General features: G+C 40.2%; 1 protein-coding gene across 6 annotated transcripts; it reads right to left on the reverse strand.

Moving 5' to 3' along the window:
- Positions 1–15: 15 nt before the first annotated feature.
- LOC143209711 (uncharacterized protein KIAA0930 homolog) lies at positions 16–22,216 on the reverse strand. 6 transcript variants are annotated; one of them, XM_076425751.1, is made up of 9 exons: positions 20,013–20,286; positions 13,220–13,539; positions 10,334–10,597; positions 10,122–10,221; positions 8,965–9,270; positions 7,056–7,271; positions 5,522–6,094; positions 1,693–1,842; positions 16–206 (listed from the first exon to the last, which is right to left on the reverse strand). In XM_076425751.1, exons 1-9 carry the CDS (start codon positions 20,131–20,133, stop codon positions 166–168), a joined length of 2,091 nt encoding a protein of 696 aa, XP_076281866.1. In that variant the 5' UTR covers positions 20,134–20,286; the 3' UTR covers positions 16–165. The 6 variants fall into 6 exon arrangements, with proteins under 6 accessions (XP_076281866.1, XP_076281867.1, XP_076281868.1 ...); XM_076425752.1 differs by lacking the exon at positions 13,220–13,539 and having other exon boundaries at positions 20,013–22,216; XM_076425753.1 differs by lacking the exon at positions 5,522–6,094.
- Positions 22,217–22,405: the final 189 nt, after the last annotated feature.

The raw sequence follows: 22,405 nt of genomic DNA on the forward strand, positions 1-22,405 counted from the left end.
AACTAAACGGTGACGGATTGTAAATAGTATCTTGTTTATTTCTTCGTCTATACATATCGTCGATTTCATTGGACCACTGTTTTCTGTCCAAGCGCGTACAAAGTGGGAAATCATATGGCAAATGGGGATCTCCTTTGAAATGAAAACAGAGGTGCCTCACGTTGGCTAGAATGTCAGGATAGGACCTTCTCGATGATCAAGAATATCTGCAAGCAAACAACAATCTTTTTGTACCATTCAACCATTTCTTTCGAACACGAAAAGACCAGCTGGATAAGGTTAATTAATTTCTGGTGGTTTTAATTTTGATTCAATTTCTGGTTGGCTTATTTCTGGAGGTATGCCACTAATTTATTTTTTGCACTTACTCCTGTAGGATTTCCGGGATAAAAGCATATTCGTACATCCAATTGGACTAAGGGCAACATGGGTACCAAATTTCAGCTTTCTATGTCTTCTGTTTTCTGAGATTTTTTTACCGTTTCAGAGAACAGAGGAACTGGCAATTATACATATACATATAGTGGGTGTAAAAAGTATTCGCACGCCCTTTAAAGTAGAATTACTTTTTTTTTATAATTGTACCAAACGACCTGGTTTTTTATAATCAATTAGAAACATTGGTTTACGAAATGATATGTAAGAAAGATTTCCCAAAAATTAGAATTTACAGGTTTACATGCAAAAAAAGAAGAAAGGCATTTTTTAAAACTTTTTTATTTGGGCGCATAATGAAAATTTAAAAAATATATTTTGTAGATCTATGTTAGTTACACACATGCTGAAAATTTCATCGAAATCGGTTGACGCAGGAAAAAACGACACGCATCGAAAGATGTACGATTCTGTGGATTTTAAGAAGAAATTGATCAAAAGCCGTGTAAGCTCGTAAAGTCGCTCGTAGCTCGTGTGTATGTTAATCGATTTCGATTAACATAAATCTACAAAAGATATATTTTAAATTTTTCATTAAGGTCCCAATCCCATTTTTTAAAAAATTCCTTTTTTATTTTTGCATATGACCTTGTAAATTATAATTTTTGGAAAATCTTTTTTGCATATAATTTCGTAAACCAATGCTTCTAATTGATCGTTTGGTACAATTATAAAAAAGTTATTTTGTTTTGAAGGGCGTTCGAATACTTTCGTTACCCACTGTATGTATTTCAGATAATTTTGGGGTCAGAAATTTCGAACGAAGCAGAGTAGGGCAATAATCAACTAATATTCAAAAATGACTAATAGTCTTTTTGAATGTGTTAGTCACACAGCAAAATAGTTATTAGTAAAAACTTTTTGATTAGTTAGTGATAACTAGACTGCGGATTTTATGCATTTATGGTAAAAATGAATAGGTCAAATACAAAACTAAATGACTATTTTGCTATGACTAATATTCGAAAAGAATATTAGTAATGGACTAATAGTCTTCCTGATAGTCCTTAAATATTAGTTGATTATTGCCCCACTCTGGAACGAAGTAATAACGAAATAGCTATACATATGTTGCCGAATAATGCAAATTACGCCTCGTAAACGTAAAAGTAGGATTTTTGAGGGCGTTTACAGTTTGGATTGATCTTTTATCTATCGCTTTTGATCCTCGCAATCCTGGAAACGAGCCTACCCCCTTAAGAGGCGGCATTTCGACGACTTGCATCATACTGATCATGCATGCCCGAAATCATTTACCTTTGGCAATGCTCCACCATGGTAGCGTGATGTAGGTGAGAAACGCGTTCAGAGGAACGGACTGGGCTCGTCTGGTCTCTTTCCAGAAGTGAAATGTCTGAGTGAATCCTCTCATGGTCCAGAGCGGGTTGTAAGCGCCGTCGTCCAGCTCTGTAGACAGAGAAACACACGCACACCGATCATCATCGACAGTCCTCGATCCTCAATAACACGTCTGTGTACAGCTATGATCCTGGAAATGACTCGTAGGAAAGTGAATCTCGCCGGACATCGAGGTGCAACGGATCAAGATCGAGTATCCCGATGATCCACGCCGATTCTCGGCGAGGTACGAACACGGACAGATGTTCAAACGTGGTACAACAATACACATCTCAGCTACAGGTGCGTAGAACAGAGGAGCACAGAGAGGGGTGCACTAAGCCTCGCTCGTTTCTCCGATCGTTACGATCGATTTTTATGAAAATTCATTGATGATTTCAATCGGGGGAGATGAATCGTTACCGTTTACCGACGCGAATCGATCCTGACACCGTAGCTCCGGAACAGGCATGAGCAAAACGTGCCCCATGGGGCGTTGTAGTGGCCCCGTCAGAGCCACGCCCAATTCAAGAATTCTATTAAGAAAATTTGTGATAGATCGTCGTCTAACGATGTTCAAAATGACGAGAATTGCCCCATGAGGCATTGTAGTGGCCCCGTCGGAGCCACGCCCAATTCAGGAATTGTATCAAGAAAATATGTGGTAGATCGTCGTCTGTCGATGTTCAACATGATGTTGGCCATTATACTGATACTTGGCCATTATGTTTTGATACGATTTGCATAAATGACAAACACGCGAGCAGGAATTGCCCCGAGGGGCATTGTGTTGTCTCTAAAAACAAAAATGAATAGAAATTGTGATCCATCGGTGTTGGAGGTTAATTTCCAGTTGTTTCGATTTGCCCCCAGGGGCAGCTGAAGGCGCTCCGAAGGCCAAGAGCTGCCCATGCCTGCTCTACGAGCTCCCGCCGATCCGTGTATAGCGCGTCGCATCTCGCAGTTGATGACTATGTTTATTACCGGAGGTGAAACTCGCATAGTCGATTTTTGCCCGAACGCAGCGTCGATTAGCTCTTGTTACGAACCACCACCAGCACGAGGCACCGTCACAACAATAATCGAAAACACAACGTGTCCAATCCGAACCGATACTGATATGAATGGCAACGGCGGAATTGTACACCCGTCGCCATTGTAATTTCACCATCCTCATAAACACAGTCATAGCCGGGTCGAGCGTGGTCGTACAAAACCGAGACACAAACTGTTCAAAAGCTCTCTAATAGAGATCCCTACTTCACGTGTAGCAAACGAATCCGGATTTCAGTCCGTGTAATAATTAATACCTGTGCATTTACAGTAATGTCTTAATTGACGCAAAAGCCTCGGGGGGATTCGGTTGCGTCGAGCGTAGACGGGTAGCTATTTTTTTTGAGCTTCAAAGGACCAAGCGTGGGCCCTTGAACTGTGCCGGCGACTGCGACTCTCCGCGTCTCTTTCTTTCCGATACGTTATCCTTCCTTGCGTTCGAAACTTTCATCGTCGATTAAACTACTAAATACTGTGTTTGGTCTTTTTTTAATCAGAAAAATGCCACGAATATATTGGTGAAAGTTTCACAAAAAGATAAGTAATAATAAAAAAGATTAAATATTGGTGTTACATTGTGAGGACGCACGGGCCTTTAAACTGTGCCAACGATTGCGACTCTCCGCGTTGCATTAGTAGTGGTTCACACCGATATACCCGAGCCGAGATCAGATTACTAAAGTGGATACAGGGCCCGCTCTAGGGAGGGGGGGGGGGGGTGCAACCCGGACATTTGTCCGGGGCGCGAAAATTTAGGGGCGCCATTTTGGCTGTAACTGTGAGAAAAATATTGATGTGTTAAATACCCAATTAATAAAAAATTTGCTTTTATTAAAATTTAAATAAAATGATTCGATTTTTATTGAAGATAAAAAATATGTACCTTTATTTAAAAAATCTATATTTATATTCTTAAGGGGCGGCAATTCGCCTTTTTGTCCGGGGCGACGTAACCGCTAGAGCGGGCGCTGGTGGAGGGGATATTTTTTGCGTCAATTAAGAGTGACATTACTGTATTCACAAATCCGTGTACACGGATCTTTAACCCTTTGCACTCGAATGGTGACCATGAAGCGCTAGTCAAGATTGCTGCATCATTATTTGAAACAGTTTTGAAATGATTAAAGTCTTCTGTATTCTATAAATCGCTAGAAATTCAAATGTCGTATGAGAAAACGGGTTCAATTTCATGTGCACAGTGTAAAAAAGATTACACAGATTAAAATTGCTTCGAGTCCAACGGGTTAATTTCTCACTACACGGTTTACGTGCCACGTGTACACGTGTATTTTAGTACACGTTCAAACACCGCGATCTCTACTCTCTAACGATTGTTTACCACGGACCGAATACAATGGACAGAATGACTGCTGGCGGTCTGGTGTGTTCTGCAGGCTGCTCGATAAACGATCGCTTTGCTCCCCGTGCTCTTCGAGATTGACTTCTTTTCAGAGCCTGTACAGGGTGTACAAAATACTTCTGCACACGCTTTGTTAATCGTTTCTTAGCTTGCATTGTTAGTTTTAATTTAGAGTGTTGATCGAACCCTGTTTCTATGCTGAATTCGTGTCGTATATGTTGGATTATGCTAGTTTATGTTGATTGATGTCGTTGGTTTGTGGTTTCCCTTAACCCTGTAGCTAATGATAATACTTCTACAGTGTACAGTGTGTCTTTATCGTTCAATTTTCTACTGATACTCTGGGAAAATTCTACCAATGTTTAGAACGTCACTAATATAATTGTATGAACATAGAAAAAAGAAAGAATAGCTCATTGTATTCAGAGATGGCTACAATTTTTCCGATTCAATAAGATTGGCATGGTATGCTGAATGGAGACTATTTTTCTTTCTTCTAATTTTCTGAAGTCCATCTCTGACTGGCCTCCTTTAAACAGACATTCTACTTCTTACGGTCATGATCCAGAATCATGTCAAAGAATCATGCATCTAATTTACGCTAAGTTTGTTAAAACATACTAGAAACAGGGTCGAATACATAGGATCGTCTCTTTCATTTAATCGTTACTGGTTTCGCTGATCTAGTAAAGAGTGTATAAGATGCTACAACTATGATTATAAAATAACAGCCTCCCATTCTCCAAGTTTCATTACGTACCAACAAGAGTCGACAGAAAAAAGATCTCTTCATTGCATTCAAGTTGCATAAAGCTTGCATCTTTCTCGTTAAACATTTGACTCGTTATTTGTAATAATTTGAATTGATTTGGTGATCTATCCTGTCTCCAAATGGAGAACTACATGCTTTCATTTAGCCAAACTTGCAGCTCGGTCCACGACGAATCCATCGATCTAAATATGTTGGTGTTTCAAGGTCGTTTAAAGGTCACGGGCTAAAAATCTGCCGAAATGAAAGCACAAAGATCTATCAGCAAAGTACAAGATCACCTTGAGATCTCGAAAGAGGACGTCGCCTAAGCAAGTCAGGTGATCAAGTCGACCAATTGATAATCTAGGAGACGATTTAATGGTTGAATTGAATCGAGTCACCGCGTATATAATATCCTTCCACCCTGTATACCCTGTACAGAAGGCGTGCTGAACCGTGAAGAGCAAACTGACGATCGTTGAGGGAGCAGCCCGCGGTTGAAGTTCGGTGAAGAAGGCGCGTGATATCGGTTATGGGGGGTTTGTGGGGTTTGGTGTGTCGAGCAGGGTGGAAGAAGAATTTACCCTGTGAGCCGGGGCGGCGCGGGAGCTCGCACCAATAGTAGATGGCTGTTCCATCTGGCGTGACTCTGTGCGGTGGTAGAGGGTTGCCAGCGAAGCTACCGGACAGTGCTCTTCGTCGTCTTCTCCTTGGCAAAGTAGCGCTCTGCCTATGCGTGGTCAGGTTTCCACGAGTGATACGGGCGTTCGCATTTCTATCTTTCAACTGCTCCTCGTTTTTGTTCCTGTTCCTCGTCGTGTAGTATTCTTCATGGTCGGACCCGGCGGATCGTAGACGTCGACGTCCGTCTGGTCGACGAGCCCTGAATACCTCGTCGTCGCTGAGACGACGTTGCTCCTCGTCGTTCTCCAAATTGTTGATCCTGTCGTGATTGATCTGGCCCGTGCTGTATGGTCGCCGCTTACGATTATTGTCCTGCTCCTCTTCGTAACCTAACGGTAGCTCCTCCTTGCCGTGGACCATTATGGCACCGGCGTCTAGCTTCTGTCTCACGTTGTCATCCGTCAAGCAAGCCGCAGACGGCACCAGTATCTCGCTACCGACCTCGATATGGTTGTGCTGATGATTCTGGAGGCCTGCCACCAAACAACTCGATCGAGTTTGCCCCTCAGCCATCGCTCTCGCGTCGCTTTGTCTCTTTTTTTTCATAGCAATCGCTGTGCTCGAGAGTTGTTTTGGGTACATACGTGCTAGAGTTTAGGCGATCCTTCAGGGAACGTTGAGCTGTTTGCATTTTGGGGGCTAATTCCATATAGTATTGGACATTATACAGGAGCAGATTTCACGTTAATTCAACGTTAATCTACAAGGAACACACAAATTCTCTAGTCGAATAAAATGAACGATTAAACAAGTACAACTTAACCCCTGGCCCTACAATATCGTGTCAGACTCGTGATGAAGATTCTGAACAGAGTCTAGTAAATATGTAAATTAATTGGGCGAAATATAAAACAATTTAAAAAAATTCAAGATTGTTGTAATGTTGCTTTGAATGTAACAAAGTCGTTCAGGGACGAAATCAATTTTTATGTTATTCCCAAGTCCTAATCATTGAAACCGTAAAATAAATCGTAGGGCAAGGGGTTGAAAGAGATCACAAACGAAAATAAACAGCACAACAAATCAATCTAGAAGAGTGTGTGAATCTTCTAGATGAATTGGTGGAGACAATCTGCCCAAGGTCGGATCCGCCCACCATGTGATTCGAAGGAAGTTGCACGGCAAGATGAACAATATAAAATTGTGAACGGGAATAAGCACACACGAAAACACTATAAACAATCAGCAAAGCAATTCAATCTGAGAATACATGGATTCTCTGACTGAATGGAAGATCATCAAGGACGTCTGTACACATTGAAACAGTCTGTTGTTTCGTTGGCGATTCAGTCGAAGGACCGTCGAGATAATAAATTCTACTGAGGAATCGCCTAACTTTCGATCAGTATCGCGCAACCAGGGACAGTATCGTTTGTTTTCTGGGTTCAAGAGACAAAGAACGACCATCTCGACGACACACAGGTGCACGCTCACCGTGTGTTTCGTGATAGGCCTCCTTGCGGCTCGGCGAGTTCTCGTTGTTGCCGGCACGCTGTTCCCGCGAGTTACGTTGCTTTTGCTTCGGACGATGTTGATGTTGTTGTTGTTGCTTCTTGCCGGGCAGATGAGGGGATCTTCGTCGTCTGGCGCGAGGACTCCTGCGATTTCCTGGTGAGCCCCCGCCGCCCCAGCTGCTATCTTGTGGCTCGGCTACAAAGGAAAGAGCCGGCATGGCACGTGCCACTGATTAGAGACAAATGCATTATTTCTTTTCTTCTCGTATTCTCTTTTCTCTATTTCTCGCGAACACTCCCGACCTCTCTCCCTCTCTCTCTCACTCTCTCAAATCCACGGATTTCTTTCGATGACGAATGTAATAGAACGCGTGTGGTGGTGTTGGTGGTGGCATAAAACTGTCTTTTCTTTTGTTTCTCCCCATCTCGACTTGTTGAAACGAAAACGAGGCATTTATTCGATCAGTATATGTATGTTGCTTTTGTTTTTGGTTTTAGTTTTCTGTATCCACTCGGTGAAACCGGTCCGAAGGATATCTCGCATGATCTCGCGACGAGCATCGATCTTCACGAGAGGCTGAATCGATTTTTGACGAATTATTATTATTTATCATGTCTCTCGAATGCGAATGTTTTCTAGACTGAAAGTAGATACACGATGCGAATCCGGGGATGGATCGCAGTGGTGAAGAAATGTCTAGATTATGTGGTTTAGTCTCGGAAACATGCAAATATTATGCGGAACTGTTGTTTATGTGGATCAGAGTCGGCGAGCTCTCGAAGACTCGCGAGAACGATCGTCGTCTTTTGGGCTCGTCTGAGGAATAAATATTAGTTCGATGTTATTTCAGATTGTTTTCGCTCCGGACTATTTTTGTACGTGGTACACGGCTACGATCTATCGAAGAGAAAGAAATATGTGCAGTAGACACAAATATACGTAACACAACCGCATGCACGATCGATCCTGAAGGGCGCAGGCAGAGATCTTTGTGGGATGGGACCAGTGAATGTACCCTGCGAGTCGGTAGCAACTGACAATTCACTTTTTCTTCAATTCTTGTTATTGAAGTCGTGTAGAAAATATATTAAATGATAATAAGTATTGTTGGATCATGCTTATCCTGGTAAACATCCAAAGTGACGAGTATTCACACGTCTGAGGAAAGAAACGAATTTCATATTCACCCCTAGATTGTGTAATCGTGCTCATCCAGAGTTGTGCAGTATTAGAATTGAGTTACTCGAGGAATTATAATTACAAAGTAATTGAATTACATTGTAATTTATAATTCAGATCTTCATTCAATTTAATTACAATGTTATTCGTAATTGCAATTGGAGTACAATTATAAAATAACGTTACGTTTTATGAACGAAGACGAGGAATAGAAACTATTACGCCGCATAGACAGCAAACAAGTATATAAAAGAAAAATATATCGCACTTCTTCAAAGTTCTGGGCTATAATTTGGAGAGCTGTATTTTAATTATATTGTATTTCAATTACACATCTGATTAAAATACTTAGTAATTGAATTAATTGAAAGGTTTGAATTATGTAATTCAGTTACGACGTAGTTGAATGACTATACATATAATTGAATTACAATGTAATTGAATTAGCACAACTCTGTGCTCATCCCCAGATTGTTCAAAAGTGTTCATTTGCAGATTGTTCAAAAGTGTTCATTTGCAGATTGTTCAAAAGTGTTCATCCCCAGATTGTTCAAAAGTGTACATCCCTCTTTTAACAATGACTTTTAACAATTTTGAGCAGTTGCTACCGACTCGGTGCTCCACAGTGTAGAGTGTCGCAGACTCCGGTCCAGTTTCTCGACTGATCGAGGATCTCCCCGTCGGACAGGTGTACAGGTGCTCTAGTTACCGTCTCGAACATCCCCAGCCTCGATCTCGCTCAATCCATTGGCCATCGAGTCCAACCCTTCGTTCTCGGACCTAGCTTTCGTCGCAGCGGTGTCCGGTTTCGTCCTCCAACCACCACGAACGAAATTGTTCAGGTTCGCACTCGGATCGGACAGTCTTCGCTGGTGTCGATACATGAAGAGTTCCTCGGCGTCGTCCCATTCCGCATCCCACAGGGAATCTGTGGCGCAGTAGCCTGGTTCCGAGGTGGGAGTTTCAGCGCCGGAGCCTTTCGGCTTTGTCACAGCCATCTCTGCATGTCCTTTGCCTAAAAAAATTCACGATCATCTTGATAGACGCATGATTGCACCCAGACGCGATTGAATGGGTCTCCGAATACCGAGAAATTCCAGAAAGTCACTCTCTGATGATAAAGACTAGAATATTAAGGAAAAATAGAGCGGCTCTTAGACAGAGACAATTAGATTAAGAAAGTATACAGAGCAGCTCTCAGCTGATTAAACAGAGACAATTAGATTGTTGATAAAGTATAGGTCTATGAACAGAGACAATTAGATTATCCAGGAACTATAGAGTCGCTCTCGGATGATTAAATACGGACAATTAGTTAGTTCAACGAACGCTAGAGAAATTTCGAATACATTAACCAAGATAATAAAATAGATATTAAACCTGTAAGTTCATTTCTAACAGAACGATAGAGTCACCAGTACCAATCCAAGTATAAATACCACAATTCTACTTGTAACTACAATATTAACCTATTTGCATCACTTCTAATTCCACGACCTATCACCTATAACGTCAACAATAAACTTATTACTCTCCGTAACACGTTAACGCAGCAAAGACAAATCAACTCGTGGAATATTCCGCTTCGCGAGATGCAAATAGATTATTAAAAATCTGAAAGTGTATACCAAGTGGACCAAGTGTGTACAGCACCGGGTGTATACATTATAAATAAAATCGTGATTCGAAGGAGTCGATATAGTGGAGCAGAATTTTGTAACGCCGAGAAGCAGTAAGCCCAGAAGCAGGTGCCAGGTGCACAGATTCATTGATTATTATTCCACGGATTCGATCGAATCTATTTTTAAGCAGGAACGAGAATCGAGGTGAAAGAGGAGATCGAAGTAAAGAAATCGTTAATCGTACCACGAGGTCCTTTCATCCGAACAAACTCTATTCTCTGCGAAGCCGCGCCGGAAAACAGGCCGAAGGTCATGCGCTGCGCCATCTTGGTACTCAAGCTGGACTGCAAAACGAAGCGACAGCATTACGTTATTCACCGAAAAAAGGCGTTGTTTTAAGCGAAGACGTATATGTGAGAAGATGTATAGGACGGTTCAACGGTTCGATGGACGTACCCTCGCGTCGTAGACTTTCTTCAGCGCGTCGTATCTGATAGAACCAAGGAAAATCACACCCTGAATGGCGCCCTCTCTGTCGGATGCGACCAGCTCCACGCACACCATTTCACCGTCCCTGACTAGAATATCACAGAAAACTTCGTCGAAATTGTCCACCATGAAGCAGATGTGCGGGTAGGTCATCTCTTCGAGGTCCCCCTTCGCGTCCATGCGACGACGACTCGGGCTGGCGTACACCTTCTGCGAGTGTCTTCGCAAAACCTGCGGGAAGAAACGAGCATTTCTTGATGCATCACCTACTGGAGATTATCTTATCACTAGGCTGCGGATTTGATGCATTTATCACGAAAATGGATACGTACAATTTAAAGCTGTGGACATATTAACAGTATTTAAGGACGTCAATGTGTTAGTCAATGTGTCAATGTCTTACAATCGATGCAAACATTTTTTATTTTGCAATTCGCAGTCTACATATCATTTTCAAAAGACTTCTTCAATTGTGAACCAACAACACTGTCCAACACCAAATTTGTTCCACAATTACTGTTGGGTGGTTCTTATAAAGTTGTTTGCGCTGATTCCGAATCTGTCTTTAATTTTTCTCCTAGACCCACAGTTTCTGAGAAACATGGCTTTGAAAAAAAAACATATTTTTCAACTTTAAACAAATATTGTGATGTTATAATAGAATATATTACACTTTCCCGAAGATATTTTGTTTTCTGGTTCGAAAAAAACGTCGACGTTCCAAACTTAAAAGGGTGGTTCCTCAAGATAAAAGTCTACTCTATCGCGTGGTATAGTTTGATTTTCTGTTGGACCCTTATTTTTTGAGATAAATTGAAAAATATCCTTAAAAATTGGTGCAAAAGTGGTGTCCCTCCGTCTTTAATGATTGTTTAAACATGCTTATCATAATTTATTAATATTGGATATCACTGTATTCGGGAAAGTCTACAGAATCTTTTGCTGTAAAGAACAATTCAATATCTTTTATAATAACATCACAATATTTGTTTAAAGTTGAACAATATGATTTTTTTTCAAAGCCATGTCTCTCAAAAACTGTGCGTCTAGGAGAAAAATTAAGGACAGATTCGGAATCAGCGCAAAAAACTCTATAAGAACCACCCAACAGTAATTGTGGAACATAAAAAGAGTTGAAACTTGTTGAAATTTACCCTCAGCAACTTCGTCTGAGAATTTTGTTGCAGGTTACAGTATGAAAGAAAATTGATAAACTTCTTTTCGGTACAGTACTGAAAATCTTTTTAATAGTGTCACGTCCGGTGGTCCAGCCATTAGCAATAATTGATATAAATAATCATGAATACAAATATTTCTTAATTTTGTTTAATACTTTCTCTAATAATGTTGCGCGGGAAATAAAAATCAAATGTTATAATTAATAATGAATCATCGTATACTATGTCATATTTGCGAGCGACAAGAGATAATCTGAAACACAATAGGCGAGCGAGTGATGGAACAAAACATCCGTAGACCATGTTTAGCAGAAAAATTGTAAAAACATAGATGGAACCAAACACCGACAGAACTAAGAACGCAGTAAAGACGAAATATAGACTGGTTAGAACTATTCGGGAGAACGCGCAGAGCGGAGGATCCAGCTAGGAGAGAGAAGGATGCAAGATTTAACGATAAGAAAACGATTACGAAGTAAAAACAAGCCACTCCTACCAAGATCTGACTTAGAACAAAAGATGACAAAACTATAAAAGGGACGACCCCTCATCAGGAGAAATCACTTAGGTCAGTTAGTTAGTTCAGTTCAGTTATATGAGGAAGTCATCGGAAGTTTAGTGGAGTTTCAAGTTTAAGTTCAGTTCAATGGATTTGTAAATTGAAAAAAGCGAGTTAACCCTCTGGGATTACCAACAGCATAAATTACATCCGCAGAGCGAAATACATACCATCTTACGGTAAATACTAACAATTATAATACTAAAATCCCAATAACTCTATGTAACCGGAATTTGTTGCTTAAAATATAATCTTGTTCATTTATTATCGAATCAACTCTCGAATCATTTATAAATACCTGACTTTGATCTCTACGATACCAACAATCCACCACCAACAGCCAATTAAACCTCGAATAATCCTCAATTACCCGAACCGAAGCCGGTGAATGCAAGTAGGTTCGAAACTGCGTTTTATCCCAAAAATAAATATTCAAAATCGATACAAATCTCTAAAAGCGTCCATCTCAGGACGTAACAATAGGATACCGTGTATTGATTACCAACATTTTAGGTGGTCGTTCAATCATTTTCTAAGATCTGTGGTACACAGTAGACCGGATCGAAAAACATTTCTTTCGGGACGTTTTCGATTTCGAAAAAAATGTTTTTCCGATCCGGTCTAATACACAGCGAATGTGTTCACGAAGAAGATTCTGCAACAGCGTTGGAATCTTCAAGCAGCAATTTGAACCAACCTATCAGTAGAACAGTGATTCAGAAGCCTATTAATAGATCCTCATTAGGTAGAGTGTTAAAATGCATGCGCTCGATAGTCGGTATCCTCATTCATACGTACAGTAATCATCGTTAAGCGACTGTAGATGGAGATTTATAGAGATTGATTGATTCGAAATCATCTAATCATCAAACAAGAATGTACTAAACTAAAATCCTCAGTCTGGTTGCTGCTTACAATCTAAAATAAATTACACATGTCTATCTAATATCAAATTCTGCGTGAAGAAATGAGAATTCGATCGATCAATAAATTAATCGAGTGCTGATCTTTGATCTCCGATGGATCCCCGAGGAGTAGAATCGATGGAGTTGATTTGGTTGGTAAATTTCATTCGACGAAGAAATTAGCAGAGGTCGGTTGACAGTGTGTTCTCACTTGCAATTCCTTGGGGCTCGTTCTTGTGCAGATCGCCAGCGTGAGCGTGTAGTCGAACTGATGTACGACCAGGTTCAGGTACACGGTTTCCTCCCAATCGATGTCGGGATCGCCGATCGGCAGTTTCTTGCTGTCCTTGCGGAACACGTCCACCTCAGTCTCGAACTTCGGCAAGTATCGCGACGAGGTTTTCACGTGTTTCTTTCGTACGAAGAAGAGCAGATCATCGCCGTCGATCGTGTGCTCCGCTTGGAAAAGGAAGTGCCGCACGAACAGGTCCGTCCAGTACGTTGTACCTTGTAATACCACGAACCCGGAGTCTGAAACAACATCCGCAAACCATCAGCAACGTGTCCGCGATCTCATATCGTTCACACATCAGCTGCTCATTTGTCAAGCCAATCATAAAACACATCACTCACGATTTGTATAGTGTGTACATTAAGGGGGTGGACTCGTTTCCAGGATTGCAAGAGTGCGGGATGCGCCTTCCCATTTCAGAATAGTTTTCAGTAGCCAAAAGTGCTAGATAAATGAAAGATCAATCTAGGCTGCAGTCGCCCTCAAAATCTTATTTTTACGTTTACGAAACGTAATTTGCATTATTTTATGCTTCCGAATAATGCAAATTACTATTAAAAATAGGAAATTTTTGGGGTGACTGCGGCATAGATTTATCTTTTATCTAGAGTTTTTTACTACTGAAAAAACCCATCTTTGCATTATCGAGAAATGAGAAGGCGCACCCCGCACCCTTGCAATCCTGGAAATGAGACTATACCCCCTTAAATATAATAAAGTATACATAAGCAATCTATGTACTGTTACTCGAATTAATATTCGGACGCTCTAAAAAAGACGATAACATTTTTAATTTTGTACTATAGGGTTTGAACTTTTTTCGGAAGCTAGAGCAATTAGTTCACTACGGGATGTGAAAAGAAATTTTTTCAAAAATTGCACTTCATCGGAATTGTAGGAAAAATACTAAAAGTTGCATTTCATAACTTTTTTATGTGGGCCCATATTGAAAATTTTAAAAGTACGTTTTGTAGGTCTGTGCGTCAATTATATGCACTGTGAAAGTTCCATCGAAATAATAGTAAGAATTCTTAGATATAAGAAAGATTACCATCTTTGAACGTTTGTAGCTCATTGCAACGTCGACCGATTTTGACGAAATTTTCAGAATATGTTTAATTCACACAGATCTACAAAACATATTTTTTTAATTTTCAATATTGGCCCAAATAAAAAAGTTGTAAAATGCAACTTTTAGTATTTTTTCTACAATTCCGATCAATTGCTATTTTTGAAAAAAAATTTCACATCCTGTAGTAAACTAATTGCTCTCGCTTCCCAAAAAAGTTGAAATCGCATAGTACAATAATAAAAAAAGGTATCGTCTTCTTTAGAGCGTCCGAATATTAATTCGAGTAACTGTATATACTACATATATTTAACTTCCCAATAACCAACAGAGAATATTAGGGAACCAGATGATCGAATAAAATTGTTTTTTTTCGAATGGCTCGTTAAAATTGCTTTCTCCTTCACTTTCAGAAAAATGTCTCTTCTATTTCGAGAACAGTGACATTAGACGTCCCTAAGGAAATCCCCTGATTCCATTAAACCAACGAGGCAAAAACCCTTAAATAAAATTGCTAAAACTAAAAATAAGCCTGCTCGCCCTTTCCCCTTATGGAATGGCAGAGGTCATAAACCCGAGATAAACCAGATATAAAATTGTGTAAATCGAAAGTCAACGTTGAAAACATCAAAAGTTTCCCAACACGATGCAACACCGATTGCAGGACAAGCAACCGGCCGCTTCTCTTCCTTTTTTATTCAAAGCGAACGAGAAAAATAGAGGATCGCGTCACAGGTCCGAAGGTCGCCGATAAAAATACAAAGTTCGTCTCTGCATTTCCGAGGATCGTCGTGCGTTCGTGTGGATATTATCTCGTGTTCGAAGAAAACAGGATGCTTAAGGGAGAGAGAGACGATGGAATCTTCTCAGGGTGGGGTTGAGATAATCGATAGCAATATTCGGGGACGACGTTCTTCTGCGACTTAATTGCTGTCTCTCTGCTAACGACCAGCTGAGGCTTTATTAAAAAAGGAACTCTCCGGCCTATCGATCCTTTTGCGGGAGAACAATGGACTCCGGGAGATTAATTATTAGTGCCGTGGTCTTTGGCGACACTAAATTGGGTGGAAATAATCCTGAAGAAGTAAGGAGTCTCTCTCTTTGTGGCGAAAATCAGCTGCGGAAACACAGAATGACGAATAAAAGTCAATACAATTAAAAGAATTTAATTTTCTGCTCCACAATTTAGTTCGAAATCAACGAAACAAAACATTTCTAATAAAACTCAATGTAATACATGAGAAGATTGACGAAAATAAATCTTTTAAAATAGACAGAAAATTATATTTTTAAATTCCTATAATATTCTCACTGTTCTAGCAAACGTTTTGTGCAAGAATTTCATTTTTTGAGGTAAGTAAGGGGAGCAGCCATGTTCGAATGAGCATAGCGTGTGAAAATGGAGTCATTCGAAGATATTAGTCATCGGTACGGAAACCTTGCTGCGTATCAGTGTGGAAGACAATTGTGGACACACGCGACGACACACGCTACTAGTATATTGAAACGTGGCTCGCCTAATTGTGCAGCGACACGAGGTTACGTCACGTTGCGTTTATAGAACGAGCGTGTTTACAGTGATTCGTCGTCGTATTTATCAACGCTTTTCGTTTGCATAGGTGCAATCGCAAACCGCACGAGAGATAGGGTTTAATAATAAACAAAAATCTGCGGCTGAGAACATAACAAGAGTCGCGTGCTTTCGAGTCTAATTGTAAGACACTGCAAATCATATTAAAACAATAGAAACAACGTTTATATTATAGAATTTGAAGATACTGCTGTATTATATTCCACTTATTAAGAAAAGAAAGAACAGAAATCTTATGGATCTAAAAGTTTAAAAATTTCCACAATTGCGGTGTGCAATGGCTGATTTGCTGGCAATGTAATAAATAAATAAATAAATAAAATATAATTAAGAGGCAACTGCTGTATTATATCTATTATATTCCACTTATTACAATTATTAAGAAAAGAAAGAATAGAAATCTTATGGATATAAAAGTTTAAAAATTTCCATAATTACGGTGTGCAATGGCTGATTTGCTGGCAATATAATAAATAAATAAAATATAATTAAAAAACAGGGGGGTACTAAAGAAATCTCGGAAATAAATTTCAAGGTTTAGGACCTCTAGCTAGAGACCGAGCCAAAAATTCAATTTGGAAACAGAATCATTTCTGAAATCGCGACTCAGCTTGTATCAGCTCGCAGTCACACAGAGATCGCTTTCGATTTCGAGATAGAGCAAGACCGGAAATTTCATGCTCGACGGAGTAACAGGCATCCGCGATCCGCGATGCTCGAAGGAGAAGTGTTGACCTGGAAAATCACTGTAAACAGAAAACAAAAGGATCAAGTAATTGAAAGGAGCACAAGGCATTGCTTAGCTGTGTTGGGTGGATCGACATCATAGTCATTAAGACGAGTCGAATGTGTATTCGAACTCGCGGTGCGGCTAATTAAATACGCAAATCGATGGAAATGTATTCCCGCTAATCACCGCGGGCACAGGCGAGGCACAGTCTCTTTCCGTGATGGTAAACACAGTTTCGAATCAGCTGACGAGGATATGTCAGGGGTGCGTCATGGTGCTTGTAGCCCTAGGCACTCTTCTCATCATCCCATCCACCAACACTTGTTCCTTTGTTTTGTTCCCTGTCACGATTTATATTCTGAGGATGTCGTTCTCTTTTTAGTGGGAATTTTAACATCGTTTAACTTGAAACTGGCAATTCATTTTCTAATTTTGGTACGGAAATTATGCTTGTTTAGGTTCGAAGCATTTTTAATGTGCCTGTGGGCGGTTAGCTGATTTTACGATCATTGTGGAGGTCGTCGATTATTATCATTAGACTGCGGATCTTTATGCATTTATTGAAAAGATTAGAAAAATTTAAGAGAATCATAATATTGTACTTAATGTAACATAGTCATTGAGGGATTAACCAATTTTTATTCAATTCCTGCTTGCCACAATCAATGCAGAACATTTTTATTTTGCATAATTCTCTGCAAAATAATCATCAATGCAAAATACTTAGCAAAATAATAATTATCTGCATAATTGTCTAATTATCAGGTTCTTGGAGTTTTGTGAATTATTTCGTGTCGCGGAAAGTGAAAAGGAACGCACACGTGTAGAAACGATGTATGCACAAACCAATTGTCGCTCATTTCACCCCCGACTCATCGATCGCGAAATCACCCTCGCAACTCACCCTCGCGTCTCCCAAACAAAAGGCCCAGAGCCCCAGGAACACACCCTCTCACACTCGCAGCTCACCCTCGACTCACCCCCGAAAGCGGGAAGCGAACTTAACCGCGCTTAAATCCTTCTACGAGAAGCACGTACTGTTTTCGGGCTAAGTAGACTTAATGCTTCGCTCTTCAGAAATCCGACGACGAGTCGTGGCTTAAACGGGTTCTTTCTGAACATTCTCACCCCCGAAATTTACATCAGATTAACCATTAACCCATTAAGTAGCAGATTCTATTTTTAAATTTTTCCTTTAAATGAAACCTAATTAAACTAAATTAAGATTGAAGATATTGAACATCATTTTTCATTGCGTCATCTCTATCCAGTGACGTATTAGTTTGCTACGATCGGGTAATTAGTGAGTAATTAATGGATATGTAAATGCAACGTGTGCGTGCAGATTAAAGTTCGTCGTCCGCGTCTGTGCTGGATGATTAATTGTAAACGGACTATGTAGATAATCTTTGAGAACGTAATACTTAATCTTGTTCTTGATGGAATTTTTAATTGATGCATAGGTTTATGAAGCGCACGGTATTTTTAATTAAATTAACGATCAAGTGAGAAAATTTATCTAGTTTAATTTCAATCAGTATCGCTTTACTACTTCCTGTGTGCGAGCAATCAAGTTTATAGTCGATCAATGTTCCACCTCAGGCTTCTCGCCTACATTCCTTCCACCCCCCATTCGGAAATGAGAAGAATGCAAACCAATATCGAGGCTGCCGATCGGTATAGATCCTACCATCATCTTTTAATCGAATTTTGCGATGAAAGCATTCGACGACGGCCTCATTCTAGACTTCCGATGTGTGTAATCAGTAGACGATAGATTTTCGTCTGAATTTCAACAAGTTGGAGTGAAATAAAAATTAATTTTCTTTCGTAACATGTTTAATATTCATTATTATTATAATATTGCACCTTCGTATTTCTGTTATAAATGCTAGGGGGACCAATAAACTCAAACCTTTCTAGGGTTAGAAAGCCACTAATCTCGTCTGAGCTTCCCTTCGATAAAAGTCTCATTAAAAATTACGAGAGATTCGCATACCCTTGATGCTACTCTAACTACATGTAGCTTTGTAGAATAAATTTTTCCTAGGGCTACAACCCTCGAGGGCTAACTTCTCCACCAGGGTAAAACGAAACCCATAAAAATGTGGAGATTCACCTACCCCTAACGCTTCACCTTAATACTGTACCCTAACTTTATTGGCGTACCATCGCCCTGTAGCTTTGTAGAATATACTTTTCCTAGGGTTGAAAGTTAAAACCTTGTACCATTAAATATACAGCCTTTCCAAGCTGCCCTGTGGCGAAGATCATTAAGTTAGTAAGTTTCTCTTATCAGTAAAGAACCACCCTGTGAACTCTTTCAGGATTAAAACCTGTCAGCAGATTAATTCTAGGATAAAATCAGACTCGTGAACAAATGAACAGTTATGAAAGATTCGCACACGCTGAACTTTGCATCCCAACCCTAGCAGTATACAACCACCCCGTGTCCTCCATTAAAACCTACCCCATATCAACACGAATCTCCACCCTATACCCTCCCAAACCAAAAAATCCTCTAAGAATCAAATCACCCAGCAAATACCCATACTATCCGCCCATATAAATCAAAATTCATCAAACGTGAAGACCTAAGGGGTCTCATCCCCTAAACTCTACACCCCAACCTTATCAACACGCATCCACCTCACTCGCTCCTCCATGATCAAACCTAACCCAAATCACTCACGATTAAATAACCAAGTTACTCTTCAAGATTAAAACTGGACTCTCAAAAAATCAAGATCTAATAATTCTCATCCTCCAAACTTCACACCCTATCTTCATAAACCACCACCCTGCAATCTTCTAACTCAAAATGCTCCGAGAATCAAACCTTCCCATCAAACTTCAAGAGAAGACAGCGGATTTTTATGTAAAATAAAATAAAAAATCGTTCCTTCCTTAACACGTTGATTGCCAAATTAGAGCCGCAGAGAATTCAACGAAACCAGAGTGATTTCGTATTAAAGTAATCGAAGAGGCCTGTAAATTATTTTTGATTTCGTTAAGATACGCTGAATTAAACTGGTAAACTAATTGTAAGTTAGACACTAAGCCTAATCGTATATTCCATAATTCGTGAAACGAAAACTAATTAATACGATCTGCTTCGTACAAACTATATGTACGTACTGATTTGAAAGGAAAATTCAAACAAACCAACAATGCTCACGGAAAACTGATCACTCATAAATAGCAAACAATCTCCGCTTCTGTCACATATGTGCCGACAAAGCTCCCGTTCTGTCAATCAAAAAACCAATTTCTCATTTCGGAATTAACGAACCCGCGTAAGTCTATGACTTACTGTACTCACCATCCTTGAGCATCTGCCTGAGCTCCTTGGTCCTCTGGAAGTTGATCTCTTCGAGGAGCTGCTCGAGCATGGTCGGTGGCCTGGCGAGGCCCGAGGTCGAGCTGCCCGCGAGTGTAGCCATGCCCAGTAGGCTGGCCCAGGATGATGACGACGATATTGTTGTTTCTCTTCTAGGCAGCGATCTTGAATGGGCCCGGGACCCACCTGTCGCCGCACAACGACGCACCTGATCGCGAGCGTCGTCGCGTCTGTCAGAATCACGCTCGAGTGACGAAGATGTCGAATGAGTTGATGACGATGATGTAGCCGAGGTGACCAGGGGTCATCGCTGACCATTCGCCGGCATTCTTCTTCTCTTTGAATGATTCCTCTAACTGAATGACAACGTTGATGACAAGCTGCTTTATCGGAGCGGTATCGAGGCGGCCATAACGACGCGGTCACATTCACTACCTTTACTGGACAGTCAACGTTTCCACGACGAGGAAAGTCTCACCGGAGAACCGAGGCGATCACTTGACTCGACTCGGAGACTACCTCGCTCATGCTACGCCGCTCGATAAAGCCGCGCATGCGGGCTTCATCTTCGCGTCTGCTCGCGCCACACGCGCAGTTTTCGAATACGCTTGTCATAACAACGGAGAGGATGGAAGGATCCGGAATTCAGATTGACGGGGTTGTTTTTGTGGAAATTCATTATTTCAGGAAGATAGGGTGCTTTCAGGAAGCTTGTCTCAGTTGGAGGTGGTGGATCCTGGTCTGTGATGAAATCTTTCGTAACACGCCCGAAGCAATACATGCTTACAGTTACTATACATATACAGTGGGTGTAGAAAGTGTTTGTGCACCTTTTAAAAACCGATAACTTTTTTCAACATTGGACCTAGAAGGATTAGTTTACTAGCTAATGTGTGAATAATTCTTTTTTTAAATTGTTGTTGGTCGTCGTCGCGGAGGAAAGAGTAAAGGTCTCGATTTAAAAATTTTTTCTCTGCGCCTGTAATGAAATTTTCAAACGTGGATTTTGTAAATCTAACAATATGTTACTGAAAAGACATTAATATACGTTATTAACAGATTGTCGATCGAGATCAAGGAAACAGTTACAATAGATGACGAAACCAATCACATTAATTTAATAATTTTTACAGACGCAATTATATGAAAATTTTTCTTGAAAATGGTCTAAATAGTTAACCGAAACGTTGAAAATTTTGTGGTAATTTGTAAAATTGCTTAAGTAGTAGCATCAGATCGAACCAGTGCGCTGAAAACATTAATATACGTTATTAACAGATTGTCGATTGAGATCAAGGAAACAGTTATACATGTACAATGTTTCGTTGAAATCGGATAACGCATAAGAAAGCTATGAGTATTGTAAGATGTAAAAATCTTTCGAGTTCAGTAATTAATTTCAATCAATTATAATTCATAACAACCTTCTATTTTCTAGATTTTCAAGATATCCTCCTTGTAGAATGCCCACTGAGATTCATCATCCACCCCCATTTCCTTCCATCTTAAACCCTCTTTAATTTATGAACCTCGATGTAGATTTGTAATAACATGTTTTAACAACATTATGGCAACATTGCTGACCCATTCAGAATGCAGGTTGCGTTTTTGATGTTGAAGTTGTAGTTAATTGCCTCTGCGAAATGAGACCACGATTGGTAGATGCGGTCGTGGGTGTTTATCATGTCCGCGTTATCTTGGAAGACAGAGCTGCTTCCAGGGAGATAGGATGACCTGAAACTGACCTCGTGACACTAGATAATCATCCCGGAGTGTGGCTGGCCGACTTGACAGCGAACTGCATGCGCGGCTACACGCTGCCAAACGAAATCCATAGCCTTGCTCTCCGAACTCCAAAAGTCTTTAATTAAACTTCATGTTGAACTGCGGCTTCCCAATCAATTCAATCGTATCCGATCCAATCTTTTACTGCAACTCCTATCCTCTATTCCTCGTCCTCCGAAGAATACAGACATCTTCCTGTCAGAAATCGATCCTGTTATATCATAATTTGCTTTCCAGGGAAGTTAATTATGGTGCGACGTGTCAGAGTCCAGAAAAACACTAGTAAAGATACTAGAATATCTATCAGAATATTCCTCTAATTTTATAATGTGTAAATTTTTGTATTAAAAGAGATTATAGTTCGAATTTCCTTTCCAAGATAAAAGAGTATATGTGCCCATAATTATGAAAGTAGTCTAAGTCCAAATTTTTATAATCATGGGCACATGTAAATTGTGAATGAACTGCATACACTCTATTGCAGACCATTTGACAATTTAAATATTGACAAAAGAGGGCAAAACGAGTGCAGAGAATTTTCGAAAAAATCTCTGAAAAATCCCAAAATGCGGCATAGCAACAATTCTATG

The sequence above is a fragment of the Lasioglossum baleicum genome, chromosome 6, assembly GCF_051020765.1.
Source record: "Lasioglossum baleicum chromosome 6, iyLasBale1, whole genome shotgun sequence".
NCBI lineage: Eukaryota > Metazoa > Arthropoda > Insecta > Hymenoptera > Halictidae > Lasioglossum > Lasioglossum baleicum.

Bases quoted from the DNA above. Each gene is read 5' to 3' on its own strand.
- LOC143209711 (XM_076425751.1), bottom strand. From the start codon at position 20,133: ATGGCTACACTCGCGGGCAGCTCGACCTCGGGCCTCGCCAGGCCACCG. The intron at 10,598-13,219 runs GTGAGAACACAC...TTCTTCCCGCAG, and splicing joins CGAGCCCCAAGGAATTGCAA to GTTTTGCGAAGACACTCGCA. The intron at 9,271-10,121 runs GTACGATTAACG...GAATTTTTTTAG, and splicing joins TCGGATGAAAGGACCTCGTG to GCAAAGGACATGCAGAGATG.